This window comes from Cebus imitator, unplaced genomic scaffold (assembly GCF_001604975.1).
Source record: "Cebus imitator isolate Cc_AM_T3 unplaced genomic scaffold, Cebus_imitator-1.0 Scaffold258, whole genome shotgun sequence".
NCBI classification, from domain to species: domain Eukaryota; kingdom Metazoa; phylum Chordata; class Mammalia; order Primates; family Cebidae; genus Cebus; species Cebus imitator.
Window position 1 is genome coordinate 1,717,090 of NW_016107573.1, and position 17,585 is coordinate 1,734,674.

Consider the following 17,585-nt stretch of genomic DNA (forward strand, 5'->3'; position numbering starts at 1 on the left):
AGAAGGACCCACAATAAAGGAGTAGCCAGCAAGTTGAAAAGAAAATGAAGTATAAACAGTACTTAAGGGAAGAGTATTTCAAGAAGCTGGTGGGAGTTATCTGTGCTGCTGAAAATTCAGATAAGATGCATGTGTAATGGCTTTAGCAATTAAAAGGTCACTATTGACCTTAATTGCAGTGACATTGGAATAACTGAAAGATTTTTTAAAAGATGTGACTTTCCTTGTTTTCTGCCTAATATGGATGGTGCAATAGTCTTAGTAGGTTAACATCAGTCAAGAACTACGATAATTTTTGATGAACCTTAAAACCGTAAAATTCTGATAATCCAAATAAAATCATTTGAAGGAGACATGCTTAAAAAATCAAGGAACAATTACTGAGCTTTGAGTTTCTCAAACAAGTAAAGGTGTAGCTATCTGCCAACTGGAGTAATGAATGATTAATATATTTTAATATTTACTAATATAAAAGTGGGTATTTTAATAATTTAACAGGCTTAGCGTTAAATAACTTGCTAAGGACAAACAGTAAGCACTAAATTTAAAAAATTCTTTATTTAAATAAAGTTTAAAAGTAATGTGGGTAGTGTAGAATACAGAAATGTATAAGGTTGAAAGTCTCGTGTAACCTACACTATTCAAAGAAAGCCATGAATAGACTTTTCTATGCATTTATAAACATAAGCACACACATTTTAAAATGAGTTCATACTACACACTTTTCTATCAATAGGTTGTCTCACCTAATGTATCATGGCCATTTTTCCATACACAATGAATGTACTTTATTCGTTTTAATAAATGTTAAGATTTTCCTACATGGCTGAACCATACCTTGGCCTATCCTTTAATGACATTTAGGTCTTCTGTTACTTCCTACCACGTTATTTTTATGCTTCTGTGGTATCTTAAATATTCTCTCCATTCCTGTTTCATTTTGTCTTCCACTTTGGAAAATAATTTCAGTGACCATGACCTCTAGCTTAATAAATACTTGGATCTGTCAAGTTTCAATGTTGGTAGATATATTAATCTGGATTCAATTTCAAGTAAGAGAAACCCAACTCAAAGTAACTTAAGCAAAAAAGGGTATTTATTGGTTCACATAACTGAAAAGTCCAGGGGATATACTAGCTTCAGGCACGGTTGGATCCAGGGGCACAAACGTTGTCATCAGGATTCAAGTCTCTCCATTATTTTGGCTCTGCTTTCCCCTGCACTGGCTTCGTTATCTACATGGTAGGCCCTGTTGGTTTGAGGTTTTCATCCCACAAAGCTAAAGCACCTCAGTAAAGAGAGCTTCTCCTCCACAGTTCAGATGGATTTGCTGATTGATGAGGTCTCAATTACATGTCCACCCACAAAGCTCAAGGTTGGGTCAAATTGTCCAAACCACACAGACTGAAAACAGGAAGAGGTGGTTTTAAGAAACATCGTAGAGTTGTCACAATGAGATGGAATGGATGCTGGGCAATTAAAAACTACTGCTGTCCAGGATAAGAACAGTATGAAAAAGCTTAATCTCTGCTTATGAAGTTGAATGCTAAAAGCTGGCATGATTTCTTCCTCGGTTATAAAAGTATTCTAAGTTTGTCCTGTCCTCAAGAAGTCTGTAATCCATTTGAATGGAATAATAATCATGTCCAATAGCATACTTTGGATAAAACCACAGAGTTTTAATACAAGCAAACTCAGTGATCATGAGTCTGAGAGCCCAACTGTCCTGCTGATGTGAAGCAAGACAACTAGCCTTCTACATCAAATAATTCTGTGAGGCAATTTGAGTCAGTGGTAAATTTTAAGTACAGTGGAAACTTTTCTTGTGTTCCTTTTTGCCAGGTTGAACTGGTACAGTTCTGTGTGTCCTGGTAAATCAGACTCATTTCTGCACTACTACAGGAGAGAAATGGACACCGCTTTGAATCTGCTGTATTCCTTGAGATCTGATAGAAGAGGTTCCAGGTGCTGAAAGTCATCAAATACACTTTCAGAGAGGCTTACTCTGCACTTAAAAATATCTTTAAAAAAACTGCTGATCAAGGAGTACACAGCATGGTCCTTCCTGTTGTGATTGTTGAGTCCTAGTAGGTGAGGTGTGGGTTGTTTCTATTAAAAATTCTTGTTGTATTGGGCACAAGATAGGCTAAAATTGGCTGTAGTCTTCTCAAGGTCAGTGAGTCTAATTGCAGCAATATGTGAAAAAGGCAGGCAAGAGCTGAGTCAGGAAAATAGACAAGCAGGGTAACTTCAGAGGGGCCAGTCATACCAATAGCCAGAATATGATCTGGAAAAAGAGGCAGATTAATAAGGAAATTCTGTAAATTAGTTTTTACCCTGGGTACTCCAGGGTTAATCCATAGGGCTTACTCTAAATACAGTTTTCTGATCTTACAGAGCCAGTCAGGTACATCAGCTTTCAGTTTCCTGCTCATCTGCCAAAGAACTTTCAGCTCAGGAGAAGGCCTTCTCCTCAGACTTGTGGGTCTATTTAGGAGTCTATGCTACATCTGGGAGTGACAGGGTCAGCAGAGCCAGGTTTGTCAAAGTTGGCCCTACTTTCTTTGGTAATCAAGTCGTCATCTTTCGTGACTCAGCCCATCTCTGAGAATCATCTTATAAGTCAAGGCCTCAGATTGGTTGAATGGTGCTGTTCAAAGATTGAGATGAAATCTGAGGCATGGAGACATGGAGATAGTAGGCAAGCTCCTAGGTTTAAGTTTTAGGTTTTTTGCTTTTCTAATCTCCAATTCTTATACACAATGTATATTTTAGATTCGAGCAGATGATCATCTTCATCTTAAGTCATTCATTTTGACTGAGTATGGCAGGATTAGAAGGAATGGCAGTATAGATCAATGTCTTTTTCTGTAAAGTACAGAAAAATTAGAGAAGAAGAAAAGAGCTGACAATTTGAAGGTTGTAGAAAATTGAAGATAACTTCTTTACAAATAACAGTTGTATATACAAGCAGGCTAGTCATCCAGATTTTATTTGTCGAGGGTGAGCAGTCTACAGCAACCAGCCGCAGGCCTTGTTTGACGAGATGTGGAGTCATGTAATCACGACTGGCCTAGAGAGACAAGAATATAAAGAAACTATTCCCAAAGTTTAACCAGTGCATTCATTGGAGTAGCTCAGGATAGCTGGCCTTTAAATTGGGGAGTAAAGGAATGAGTTTTCTCATGATACACATCAAAGTCTCCTTGTTCAACATGATCTGGCTTACGAGTTTATGAATGGAATCCTTCCTTCTGAAACAGATTAAGTTGTCTTAATATCTGTTACAACGCCTGCCTTAAGTATATCATGTCAAAAATGAAGTCAGGTGCTCTGAATCAGTGTAAAATGACAGTATTGAGACTGATGTGGTTCCACTAAAATATCCACAAGGCCAAAAGCTCTTAAGTCTACTGATAAAATCCTTAGCCACAGTCTTCATAAATTTTATTCTTCAAATAAGTCTGTTTCCAGCAAAAAGGCAGGTAATAAGCCATCTGAAATGCCCAGCAAGTAAGCTATCATGGCCTGCTCAAAGGGCCAGCCTCCAACTACCCCTACCACCTATTGTTGGTGGTATCAGACATCAAAAGATTCATCTTAAAAGAACACCTCTCAGCACAAGACAGAGCGATTAAAAAAAAAATCTCTTACTGGCTAAAAGAAACTTTTCCAAATTGTTGTATTTTAAATCACATACCAGAAGGGATATTCAAAGACTGTCTCTTGAAGATCAGCTGTTAAAGTTAGAGCTGAGTAGTCATAATAATTCTGAATAGGCAGATATGCCAGTGATGAAAATAAAGGAATTGTTTCAGCTTTTTTAAAAAAAGGTTGTTTGCTCATTTATCTTGGAAACAGTAGTTAAACTGAATAAAAACCAAGGAACAGTGTAACTGCTACTGGTTGAGTCATACAGTGATGTGTAGTTTGGAAAAGAAGATGAATGACAAAACAGATATTGAGTCCCTTTAGGAAATGTTGCTAGTATTTGAATTCAGCTTTCATAGTTTTCTCTTGCATGAAGTAGAGTACCACGGCTGATGACAAGAGGTCAAATGTACAAGTTGCTCTAATACGGCCTCAATGAGGCACCAGCTTCAAAACCCGCTTGCTGGCAATTCAGGTATCCATGGAGGGTCAAGACTTCAAAGTCATGTACTTCAGGTACCACTAGAGCATCTGGTGTTTGTGAACAGAAGTTGTTTACGGGAGTCTGTCAGTGTAGGGTACATAGAATTGTTCTCTGGCTATATCCCATTCTAGGAATCACTGGATATCCATCTGGAGCAGAGGGCTGTTAATCTAGATTCCCTTGACAGCACTTTCCGCCCATGACCATTCCTGGGGTCAAGGACATGCCTGTCTTCTTGCACTTTTCTAAGTTTGCACACAGTACTTCTAAGAATGTTCAGCATCAACTGAACATGAACTATGCTGGGTGGAGGTACAGAAGAGATTGGAATGCCATTCAGGTCAAACATATCGCTGTCTAGAGAAGTGGTTTTCAAACTGTGTTCTGAAGAGTTCAAGGTGTTATAAGGAAGTCCCCTTAGGTGTCACCACAGTGGTAAAGGAAGATAGTTGTAGCAGGCTTCAGGCCCCTAGTCCTGCTTCATTGCTTCATCCAGAGCAGCTTCACTTTTACTCTGGGCTTCTACAACGTTTTCACTCAAAGAGCTTCATGGCCACAAAGCCTTTGGAAAACCAATGATCTAAGAATAAGTCGTTCACAAAATGCTGAAATACAAAAAATGGGTCACAGAAAGCAGAAACTGTAAGCAAAGCCTGTGGTAAAACAAGGTGTTTTTCTATTCATTTTTTCCCCAATACAGACCACATTACAGGTTGATGGAGTTAAAGCTCATCTGCTATAAATTTTGATTGCTGTTGGGCTTGTAAGTAACTATCAGAGAACAGGCTAATGATTTTCAGTTGCAATAGCACTGGGGTTTTTGCATGAGATTGCAAAATGCATCCATTTTTTTGTAAATATTACTCCAAGAAGTCCATGGCTGGATGACTTCTCAAGCATTGGTAAGTCTCAATGGGCCATAACTCAAATTCTGAAATATCTTCTCACCCCTTCTCTCCCCTTCTCTCCCCTTCCCAAACTCCTTACCCACCTGAGATGCAATGCCCTTGAACTAAAGTTATGGTACAATTCTAGGGACACAGAAGTATACTGCTAAATGTCATGGAATTTATCCAATTTGGGGTGAATTTACTTTCCCCTATTCCTTTCCTATGTCTCCCCACACATCTTCTACAGATTCCCTTGACAGAAAATAAAGGTAATGGTCAAGATGCAGGACTGTCAAATGACAGAGACACACTAATTCAAGCAGTTAATAACAAGATATGAGAAAGGGGGATTTTGAAGATGCTGTTTATTCTGGGGTGTCCAGGGCAATCTGCTGGCAATCAGGAAGCACTGGCTATACTGCTCTAAAACAGTTTCTGCATTCCATTAGATGGAATGATGCAAAAAATACCCTTCTGTGTTTGATTAAACTTAGGACACAACGGGTTAAATAGCAAAATGGAACTCTTTGCTGCAAGTGTTTTAAAAAAAACTAGATTTCTGAATTTAAGCATAGAAGCAGTAGTAATTTGCTGCAAGTCTTCTTTAATACACTATATCTCAATGTAAACTGGGGGAAGGGACATGTCTTACGTATTATACTGTCTTACTAGGTAACAGAAGCTTTCTCCATGTCATTCATACACACACGCACAGGGTACTGCCTTAAAAAACCAGGCAGCTCATTTTGTGTAAATATTAGTTTGCAGAGAGAGGACCACAGATAAGCTCTTAGGGCCCAGGAGTATTAGTAAGTCTTAAAAAATCTACAAGCAGCTTTTTGTTTCATGTTGGGTAGCTTTGTTGTTAGAAAATGTCCCTTTCTGATTTGACAGTCTTCCACCATGGAGATAGTATACCCCTAAACCTTGGGGATATCACCATGGGATTTTGGTCTAGATGTAGCTGTCACAAGGTCACACTTATGACATCCTATGTGATTGGGGGCACCAGATCAGGAAGCCGGAAAATTTCCTGAGGTTCCCAATACCCAGTCATTTTAACACTGGGCAAAATGGAGGCTAATTCCAAGGAGAGTACTGAACAGGGAGTCAGAAAGCCTGGCCTCTACCACTTTCTTAACTGTGTCACTTTGGATAACTGCTTAACTTTTAAAATTTATATTCTCTCATTTGCAAAAAGCGACTATAATTCACAGGTATTTTGATAATTGAGATAAATGTATGTACAAGTGCCTTGAAACTGTAAAGTGCTATATAAACAGAGGGGATTTACCATAGAGGTTCTACCTTGATGTATCAAGAGAAGCCTTTTCTGGAATCTGATGCAGCCTTGTGAGATGCTGTTAGGTAAGGGGACTCCTTGGTGGAATTTCTCACATTTGTGTAAAAAGTTCTGGTTCCTGAGTAATTCCAAAGAAGATGCTATGAGGAGTTCTTTGTGCCTTTGATTTGGTCCCAATGGGTCAGAATATGTTTTCTCATTCAATAGGCTAGTACAGGATTTGAAGTAGAAAAAACAGGGTGCAGTGACCTTCATGGGATCCTAGATGTTCATGAATTTCAATCATTTGAGATTGTGTGGTACGGTCCAATGCTGTTCTCAAAAAGACGTTGCTTTTCTTCAAATAGCATTAATAACTAAAAAATCCCCTGGTCCAAATTTATGTGTGTCTCTGAAGGCTTTAACTGAAGAAATGTACACTCATGGAACAAACTAGGCCTTTGTTGTGATAAAACAGCTTTAGCTATTTGGCTTGAGGACTCGGACTTCACTATAAAGGGCTGTGCTGAATCTGGGTAGAACAGAACAGGAGTGGAGGTAGAGGCCACATCATGATGGCTGAATGCCTCCTGAGTCACAGTGGTCCAATGGAATGGGTGTCTTCTTCAGTAGTAAGGTGGTAGGAATCATCTTCAGCAAAAATCCAGGTACCAGGTCTGTAGGGTCTGTAGGCTGATGGAATAGCACAAGGAAGGTAGTCAGAAGGTCCAGGTGAACACTCAGCAATCAGGAGGCACAAGACTAGAATGGGCAGGGATAAAACAGGTAAGATAACAAATGCATGGAACTACAAACACAGGACTCTAAGTGGGTCTGCTGCCAGCACATCAGCAGCCTGATGGCTATTAATTCTTGATGAGCCGGGTTTAGGCAATGACAAATGATAAATGAAAACAAATAACAACAATCCAAAAAAGAAAACACAAAAGCCTGATTGTTGCAAAGTGGCAAACAGAAACTAAACTTTGTACTTTTGAATGAAGTAACTTGACTGGATTCAGGCTGCTGGGCATTTTTCGATGGGGATGAGAAAGTGGCTCCACAAGTGGCATAAAAAGAACTGAGATTCTAAGTTTATATACCAACAATTAAAAAAAGGAGATACTGCCCCTCCTTCTCTTTCCTCAAATTAAAAAGCTCCTTTTTAAAAAACTGTCCTAGCATTCATCCTAGGATTCCATCTTAAGTAGGAGAGAATAAGGTCTTGGTCCTTCTGTATATAATACCCCATTCAACATATTGGTTTCTCCTTATGTCTGAGGGATCCCTAGATCTTTCAAAATTTACAATTAAAAAATAATAAAACATAAACATGACCCATATCTAGTGACTTTTCTTCTCCTTAAGAGTAATTTTATTTAACAGACAGCAATTAAGAAAACACTTACTGGCTGCTTATTCTGATAGCCTGCTCTCTAAACTCCTCCTTCCTAATAAATGCTTCATGGTATGTTGTGCTGTATGTGGGCAAAGATGCACTAAACAAGGACCCTGGTTTCAAGGAGTCTGCTATCTGCAAAGACAGCAAATGCAGGCAAGTAATTATTTTACGGGATTTTGTATACAAAGAGAGGATACATAACAAAATGACATAAAACTTAAAAGTTCTATTCTGGCTAGTTAGGAGACTCACGGAAAAGAGAGCATCTGAGTTGGATACCGAGAAAATGGCAGAATTTTGACAGATGAAAAGCCAGAGAGGAGCCATTTCCAAAGTAGAGAGAATGAACAAAAGTGCAGAGATAGTAAAGAATAAGGCATTTTGGAAAATGGCAAGTACCATAATTCGCTTTGGATGGAGCATCCTCAGTTTGCACTGAGGGTCTGGACAGAAACTCAGGTCTTCTAATTCCCAGTAACAGTGCTGGTGGTAGTGCTTGCTCAGTCGTTGTCTCTTTTCTCACGGCAAGGTCAACAGTCCCAAAATTCAAAAATAAAAAAAATAATCTACCTCCAGTGTTCCTGCGACATCCTGACAAGCTCTTTCAGGTTCCAGGTCCAGTTCTTGAAAATCTGGAAATCTGGAGTCCATGGCTGTGGCTACACTGAAAGTTATCTGCTCCAACTATTGCAGAACACTGTAGTGAAATCTTCTCAACATCCAATCCTGGACATCTCATGTTTTGCCACAGAATTCAAGCTTTGAGTTCCAGTTGTCTTTTTTCCTCCTTTCCGCTGAGGAAATCATCTTATCACCACAGTCTTGTCTTTTGAGGTACATCCAGATTTAACTACAAAAGAGCTAAAAGACCAACAGGTTTTTTTTTCTTCTCCAAAACAGTCATTTCTCTGGAAGTGAGATTGTCTCTGCCCTTTAGGAAAAGGGAATAGTCAATTGATTTTTTCAGACATTTGAATGAAATAGCGTAACTGGCTAACATCTAATCAGACAAATACACTTAAATGTGTTTGTGTTCACTTGCTTAGAGCTGTACCACTTGGTGAGCACCACTCCACAAAATGAAAATGTTTGTAATCCGATTGTTCAAACATTTTTATAGTGTTTGTTGGATAATGGGCTGAAATTTGATAAACGCAGCTGCAAATTGACAAAGAAGCAAAAACTGGCATCTAGGACAACTTAGTATTATACTTGCAAGCAATTAGAACACATGGAGGGCCAAAGAAAAAGTTAAGCTTTTAATCACTTCCAAATCTACTGATTATGAGGTTCTGCAGTAGTTCTAACAAAACTTTTCAGAGAATGTTAACCCTCAATTAGGAAAGAAAAAAACCCCAAACATCTTCAGGAATTCCGTGCCTGATTCAGTCTCTTCCAGTGAGCCTGCTAGCCAAAGTCCACGTGCACCATTAATTAGCTGGGCTTGGCAGCACCATGTAAAAAGAAGCCTATTCACCACCAACCACACAGACTAGACATACGAAGTGGGATCAAGTAATGGATGACAACCATGGTCGTGGAAAATGGTCAATGAAGAGTCGGAAAGGTAGTCAGGCACCAGTACAAGAAGCAGAAAACAGTTGCCGGACCAAAGATTAAATAGGCTTATTTAAATAGGATGCTACAGAACACATCCACTCCTAATTGTAGCTGCTTTACATTGGGTGCCATTGTACCATATGCATCAGCCACCATTCAGGCACCCCATGGTGAAAGAAAAGGATTCAGAATAGAAGCCAAGCAGGGGACTGTTGTTACCCCGAATATCCATTATGCATAGAAACAGCTCACATATCCCAGGGACTCATACAGGGGCTTCAAATTGGTTGTGAAGGGTCCCAAATGACATCTAGGCCTCAGTTTCCTCTCTGTAGTATGAAGAAATTGTGATTCTTAACTCTTCTGAGTCACACAGCTCCCTTGGAAAACTCGATAGCGATGGATCATCATTTCCCTAAAACGCACATTCCCACAATTTCAGGGAGTTTGGGGATCCCCAACTCCCATCCAAGATTCCCAGGTTCAAAACCCAAGGATTGGGCCACTGCTAAGTTTTCTTACAACTCAAAAAAAACATTACAAACAATAACCATCTTTTACATACACCCACGCTTTATAGTTTACAAAGCGCTTTCAATTCCACACACATTGATAGGCAGAGGAGGAAACTGAGGCGCAGACAAATTACAGAGTGACTCGCCTAAGGTCACTCGGCCAGCTGGTGGCTAGGCCCGGAAGCAAACCCAGCTCTTCCGACTCCGGAGCTCCTCTCCCCACCCCGGGGCTGCCGCCAGAGCTCCCGCACCTCACTAAGGCGGCATAAGGAGGAAAAGACAAAGTAGAAATCCCACAACCAACCATCCTCCAGCCCCCTCCTGCCCCCCCAACTGGGTCCTTGCAGGCCCCGAAGGGTGGCGCCAGGCCTCCAGGCCGGCTCCGGCCACCCCCGCCTCCCCGGCCGCTCCAAATCCCGCGGCCGCTGCAGCCGCAGCCTCCCCCGGGGCGGGGCGGAGCAGCTGCCCGCCGCCGCCGACCACCCGGACGACTCCTCGTCGAATCGCAAACGCATAGGCCGCCGCCCGAGTTCTGCGTACGAGAAGAAAGACGCGGCGCGAGCGCCAACGGCCACCGGGCGCGCGCCGCGGCGGCCGGGCCTGCGCCCCAAGAGCTGGATGCCAGAGCAGGAGAAAGAGCCGCCAACCGATCGCTCGATCGACCGCACGCCCGTTCCTTCGCCCTACCAGACCCGGGAGGGGGGGAGGGCGCGCCAGGGCTTCTTCGAGTTAGGGGCCTGACTCCCCGGCGACGAGACAAGATGGCTCCTCCGGTCCGCACCGCAGCTACCGTCCCGGCTGCGTCGCTCGGCCCGCCCCCGGTACTGTTTCTTTAAATGGCGGAGAGGGTCAGGAAAGCAGGAAGAGAGGCGCACGCTCTCACGTGACATGGGCGGGACCGGCCAACCAAGATCCGGTCACATGGGGATACGCAGCCCGCCAATCAGGAGGCTGTACATCAGGGCGGGGGCGGGAGGAGATTCAGCTTTATGATTGGCTGAATGCTCCGCGGAGGCCTCGGGGGTTTGGGGCGTCGGGGAGTGCGCGAGGTGGCCGGGGCTGTGTGCACTAGCGGAGACAAAGCAGTGGCTGTGGTGTCTGTGACTGCGGCGGCAGAGCGGCTCTAAACGCCGAATTTCGTGTTGCTGCTGAGTCCTGTCACCGTCTCATTCAGTGCGGCGCGCGGGCGGCGGCAGCGGCAGCGGCGGAGGAGGCGGCAGCAGCACATGGTTCCAAGAGCGCGCTGCGGCTGTTGGGTTCCAATTCCGCGGGGAGGGACAAAGGCAGTTGTGAGCTCCGGGTAGTGCCCAGTCGGGTGGTGCGCTCTCCACTGCCTTCGATCCGGTCCTTGAAAGCCGGGAGTAGCTCCTCTTCCTGAGGAGGCCGCCACGGGACCGAGGCCAGGGAAGGGCCTGGGAGGCTGAGGCTGTTGTCTGAGGGACGTGGGGGAGGGGCGCGCCCCGCCCGAGGTGCTCTGGGAGAGTCAATTGTGAGGTGTTTCTGTGAGCCCGTGTGAGGAAATCTGACTGCCACCCTCAGCCGGGTTTGGTCGGGCTTTGAAAAAAAAAAATCATCAGCACCTAGGAGCTTTTTCAGCTGGGAGGTGGTGAAGCCTCAACTAGCGCCATATAACACTCCATCGACATCTTGGTCACCGGTCTTGGGCCTGTTTAAGGATCCTGGCATCACGTGTGGCGAAGATATGGCTGATCAGTTTTCTGATAGAAGTGGGTAAATTTCCAGATTGGTAAACTTCCTGACAGGAAATTTAGGGGAACCAAAAAAGGCATGAAGAACATGAAGATGGAGCAGTCATAAACCACCCTCTCAAGGACCATCTCCAGGACCATCCACACGAGACTCAGATTTTCTGAATTGAGTTATCGCAACTTAATGCTAAAAGCTCCTTAAAACTACGGATTTATGACATAGTTCTTTCTGAAATATTACATCGTAATCATTGAGAAGATTTAAAAAAACTTGAAGAAATTGTAGTTTTAAACATTTATTTGCATATATTTTGGATAGTTACTAGTTACTTTAACTGTCATTAAGGAGCACAGACTGAAGCTTTACTGGACAGAATCTTGGGAAGCTGATTTCATTTTAGGGTTATATTTCCCAGCTAGTGGGTGAAGGGCTGGAGACCTCATTGCAGTCATGGCTTTCACAAATTACAGCAGTCTGAATCGAGCTCAGCTAACCTTTGAATATCTGCACACAAATTCGTAAGTATCCTCTAGGTGCCACTGAGTTAACCAGTAACTCGTTCCTTGATATTTATATGGAATTCATTTCCCCAGAAAATTTTGCTTTTTTGCTTTTTGGGATGTATCCCATTGGAGTGAAATGTATCCCTGGATGTCTTGAGCTCTGTGTTGAAGAACTAAGATCAGTGAAATACTTGTTGCTAATCCAGAAGAATCTGATTTTTTGTTTATTGGATCAAAATTTTCTAAATGCAAACGAGTTATTTGAAGTCAATATGTTGAGTTGTTTCTTTCAAGTGTTTATAGGAATCCAACAAGTACTGCTCTATTGGATCACCAGGTGTTGGAGTATTTTAGTATCAGCTGTTTCCTCTCTGTAGTGACAACGTCCTAAACAGGTTTATAACAAATCTTTACTTTCTGACAAGAAAACAGAAGACGTTTAAATGACAACTTTCAAGAAGAAAATTTTTATTTTTTCAGCATTTGGCTTTATCTTCCTGACAAATTGCTCCTACATCCAGTATTATTTGTGTGTGCTAAAGCAGGAAACCGCAACTTGTTTAAAACCTTGATTTAGATAGTCTTTCCCCAAAATTTCCGCAGAAACATACAGTATTCATGATTCTTGAGTTCATGAAGGAGTAATCTCATCACTCCAACTTGGTCTGGAATGTTTCAGGTTTAATCCATATATCCACTCTCTTGGAGGTTGTCCAGTAGGATCAAAACTTCTTTAGTGTTTTAATAACCTACTACTTTTGAGATGAAGGTAAGTGTTCTACCATTCTAGTACCTGGAGAGGAGATGAGCAGCTACATGAATGGTCCAGTCTCTGAAGAACCGCCTTCAGAGTTGAGAGTATAGTCTTCCATTATCTAATGTAGTACAATGGTTTTTAGCTTTTTATGGAAAAGATGTTTGTGACACCATAATGTCTGTAATATTTCTGCTATTTTTCCTATAAAGGGAATAAAATTTTGCCAAGTAGTGAAGCAAATTGTCAAATGGTGAGAGCCTGGTTTCATTTTATTTAGGAAGTTTGTTGTTATTTTGAGAGATGGAGTCTTGCTCCGTTGCCCAGGCTGGAGTGCAGTGGTGCAATCTTGGCTCACTGCAGCCTCCACCTCCCAGGTTCAAACGATTTTCCTGCCTCAGCTTTTCAAGTCACTGGGACTAAAGGCATGTGCCACCACACCCAGCTCATTTTTGTATTTTTTTAGTAGAGACAGTGTTTCACTGTATGTTGGCCAGGCTGGTCTCAAAGTTATGACCTCAGGTGGTCCATCTGCCTTGACCTCCCAAAATGCTGGGATTACAGGTGTCAGCCACCGTGGCTGGCCTAAGGAAGTTTATTACTGAACTAGATAGTTTTAGGGACGTTACTGTAGCAGTCACCTAAGCTGAATTCTCACACTTAAGTATAATGAACCTGAAACCCACTTAGATGAGGTTGCTGATCAGTAATTATTCAGTTAGTTCATAGCATAGCCTTGGGAAAAACCTTCAGTGTCCTTTTTAATATTTCAACTGCCGTATTAAGATCAAGCAGTTGAAGGCCACTTAAATATTCATGGATGACTGTGTCTTATAAATGGTTATCTCAGCTCTAAATTTTGGAATGATGGAATTATAGATTTTATGATGATCTTGGAAGACCATCAACTGGACTTAAGAATTTAAGTTCTTGTTCCAGCTTCACCAAAGACTTTATGGGATAGTAAAATAATAGAAACTGGTTAATTGCTTCATGCCAGTCACTATTTTAAACATTGTCCGAAGCAATCTTTACAGTAAGCCTTTGGGGTAGGGATTAATCCTATATTGCATGTGAGGAAACTGAGGTTCAAAGAGATTAAATTACATGGTAATGGTTATATAGCTGCCAAATGGCAGACTTAGGGTGCCAAGACTTAAGGCAGTAAGATTTATCTGGCCACAATAGTTAGTGGTTTTAACCATTAGGCAGTGCCTACTGTAGTCAATTTTACCTTCATGAGCTCGTTTGCTTGTATATAAAGGAAAGAGTACTTCACAGTGTAAGTCTTCAATTTTAGTTTATTTTAATCTCTAAGGATTCTGGGATATTTATCCCTTCTTTTTTTTCCCCTTGTTATTTTATAGCTTATTAATGATAGATATTTGGCAATGCCAAGGAAAAGAAACCAGTTAAGTAATTTAAGTGAGGAAATTTTCTTTGACTTACCCATGTTGAACTGGAACCACATGCTTGCATGAACATTTGAGGGTTAGAGTATCATTTTGGAAGCTCTGGAATTTCTTACCTGGGTCACAAATTCAACCTTAGAAGTTGTTCTTTTTGATGTATTAGTCCTATCAGAAGAAAGTATAAACTCTAAACCACCAAGATAAGTTTTTTATTTCTGACTAATTTCAGAAGTTTTTCTTTTTTTCTTTTTAGACGGAGTTTCGCTCTTGTTACCCAGGCTGGAGTGCAGTGGCATGATCTCAGCTCACCGCAACCTCCACCTCCTGGGTTCAAGCAATTCTCCTGCCTCAGCCTCCCGAATAGCTGGGACTACAGGCACGCGCCACCATGCCCAGCTAATTTTTGTATTTTTAGTAGAGACGTGGTTTCACCGTGTTGATCAGGATGGTCTCCATCTCTTGACCTTGTGATCTACCCGCCTTGGCCTCCCAAAGCACTGGGATTATAGGCGTGAGCCACCGTGCCCGGCCTAATTTCAGGAGATTTTTAAAACCCTGTGGTGACCTAATTGGAAGTTAATTTATAAAGAAAATAAATTTTTAAACTGTCACATGATGTGGCTTGTAGCTCATAAAAATGGAAGATGAACCATGTCTGTGTAAAGTGGTTCAACAAGTCATCTTCAGAGAAGGGAAGATTTGTCTCACAGTATCTTCTTTGTTCTGTCAAAATCTTAGGAACACAACACCATTTCAGGGTGCCTGACATCTATAGTATTACCATATTATGAATTAGGAAAGAAATGGTCCTTTGCTTACTTTTCATTTAATGTAGACTTGCAAGCAGTGACCAGACTAGAAGGGTGGAAATCAGTGTGGTACAGTGAAAAGACCATGTGCTTGCAAACCAGCTAAACCTGAATTTGACTGTTTCCTGGCTGTGTCCTTGGGCAGGTCAACTTCTTGAGCCTCACTTTCTTCATATAAAATGGGGCTAATCTTACAGTTTTTACGAGGACTATGTAAAATGATGTTTACAAAGTTCTTAGCTCATGCAGTGGTACCCAATAAACATGGTGTAGGATGGTGATTGTTACTCTATTATATTAGTTTATATAAACCAGAAGTTGATCAGTGTGGTGGCAACTTGTTTGGTGCTAGTCATTAGGCAGGTCAGTTCTTAGTAAATTCTGGAGCATCTGTTGGAGATAGTAAATGTCTGTCTTTTTTCATATCAGGTCTATTTTGATGATTATACTCTTGGTTACATCAGCTTTTTAATGCTTAAAACAGGCCTGGGAAATAAATTCTCATGATAACCTGAAAGTCTTGAGGTAATTTAATATCAGATGTTGCTAGTATTAGATGATAAAAGTTAGGGTTTTTAAGTAAAAGGAGTTTTATGTGGTTGCTTCCCTTTGGTGGTGGGTTTTGTGACTGCCACTCCAGATGTATATGCATAACATGCATATATTATGCATCTACATGTTAATATATGCATAATAAGTTACTTTGCAGTACTGCTAAATGGTCAAATAGATGTCTACTATTTATTTTTGTTGGCACATTTAGTAACTTAACATCTTGGCTATATATTTCTGGGTTTTTATTTATTCATTTTTTTGAGATGGAAGTCTTGCTCTGTTGCCCATGCTGGAGTGCAGTGGCGCCAACTTGGCTCACTGCAACCTGTGCCTCCCGGGTTCAAGTTATTCTCTTGCCCCAGCCTCCTGAGTAGTTGGAACTACAGGTGCGTACCACACACCCAGCTAATTTTTTGTATTTTTAGTAGAGATAGGGTTTCACCGTGTTAGCCAGGATGGTCTTGATTTCCTGACCTCGTGATCTGCCCATTTTGGCCTCCCAAAGTGCTGGAATTATAGGCATGAGCCATCGCGCGTGGCCCTATTTCTGGATTTTATATGTATGTGAAATGAATGTAGAGGAGTCTGTCAACTCAGAGACTTAAATTACTTATTACTTATAAGCCTGTTGAGTAGGCTCATATCCTAAATATATTAAAGCTGTTTAAATGTAAAATGGTTGCTCCAGAATTTCTCAGTTTTATTTTCTAGTAATTAAGGCAATTAACTATTGTTGGCATGTGTAGGAACTCAGCAGAAGCTATCACACTGTGTGATGGGCCTATGGATGATCTATTGGTTTACATTCAGGATGAATATAAATAGGAAGACCATTTTCCTTATATAACAAGCTAATTTACACGTGAATTTGTCCCTGGAAATGTTGAGCTACAAAACTGTTTTCTCTGTGACACAAGTGATATAAAAGCCATGATCAGGCAGGCAAGGTGGCTCATGCCTGTAATCCCAACACTTTGGAAGGCTGAGGTGGGCGGATCACTTGAGGTCAGGAGTTCGAGACCAGCCTGCCTGGCCAATGGGGTGAAACCCCATCCCTATTAAAAATAACAAAAAAATTAGCCAGGCGTAGTAGCCTGCACCTGTAATCCCAGCTGCTGTGGATACTGGGTCAGGAGAATCACTTGAATTGGGAGGCAGAGATTGTGGTGGGTGGAGATCATGCCACTGCACTCCAGCCTAGGTGACAGAGTGAGACTCTGTCTCAAAAAAAATAAAGCTAGTTGAAAGTGAGCGAATTTTTAAAAAATGGTTGTCTTTTTCCTTTCTTGGATCACATGCAAAGGATGTTTAGGTCTGTGAAGAAAGGAATTTCTTTAGATATTTATTCTATCTCAAATGCTACCTAACAATGAGTGTACTTTTGGAATATTATTTGGGAAAAAAGAATTTATGCAGTTGGTATAATTTTGATTCTTAGGATTTTAAGAAATATTTAGAATTCTGATTTTAGCATCTGGAAGATCTGTCTTTAATCAGCTGGAGGTCTGGAAGAGTTTCTGAGTATTTATCTCTGACTTTACCAACAGTGGTCACAAAAGCCTCTTTTATGATGTGTACTGCCATCACAAAACTACCCTTCAGTTACATTGTAAAGGGTACTGTTAGCTTATCTGAAATATGTATGCATGGAACAGCATTGAGACTGTGTGGAACAACAAATGCCATTTATAGTTTTTTTTTTTTTTGAGATAGGGTCTGGCTCTGTCACCCAGGCTGGTGTGCAGTGGCGCAGTGCAACCCCTGCCTCCTAGGCTCAAGCCATCCTCCCATCTCAGCCTTCCAAATAGCTGGGACTACAGATGTTCACCACCACAGATGGCTAATTTATTTTATTTTTTTGTAGAGACGGGGGTTTCGCCATGTTGCCCAGGTTGGCTTCAAATTCCTGGGCTCAAGGGATTTGCCAGCCTGGGCCTCCCAAAGTGCTAGGATTACAGGTGTGAGGCGCCGCACCCTACCTATTTAGAATTTTTTGAAAGTTCTAAATGTGCAAGGCACATTTCTTTCTTTCTTTTCTTTTTCTTTTTTTTTTTTTTT

At 41.4% G+C, this 17,585-nt stretch overlaps 1 protein-coding gene and 1 long non-coding RNA gene across 4 annotated transcripts in view; one reads left to right on the forward strand and one right to left on the reverse strand.

The window, feature by feature from the left end:
- Positions 1 to 1,074: 1,074 nt before the first annotated feature.
- LOC108283301 lies at positions 1,075 to 10,458 on the reverse strand. Of its 2 annotated transcripts, none has more exons than XR_001816768.2 (3): positions 8,109 to 10,458; positions 6,334 to 7,069; positions 1,075 to 4,740 (listed from the first exon to the last, which is right to left on the reverse strand). It is a non-coding gene; the product is annotated as an uncharacterized LOC108283301 (long non-coding RNA). The 2 variants fall into 2 exon arrangements; XR_001816767.2 differs by having other exon boundaries at positions 6,320 to 7,069.
- A 6-nt stretch (positions 10,459 to 10,464) lies between these two features.
- MORC2 (MORC family CW-type zinc finger 2) overlaps positions 10,465 to 17,585 on the forward strand; it is a 43,454-nt gene continuing 36,333 nt past the window's right edge. For both annotated transcript variants that reach the window (XM_017499569.2, XM_017499571.2), the window contains exon 1: positions 10,465 to 12,012. In XM_017499569.2, the coding sequence (XP_017355058.1) occupies positions 11,945 to 12,012 (68 nt within the window). In that variant the 5' untranslated portion in view covers positions 10,465 to 11,944. The remainder of the gene's footprint in view (positions 12,013 to 17,585) is intronic.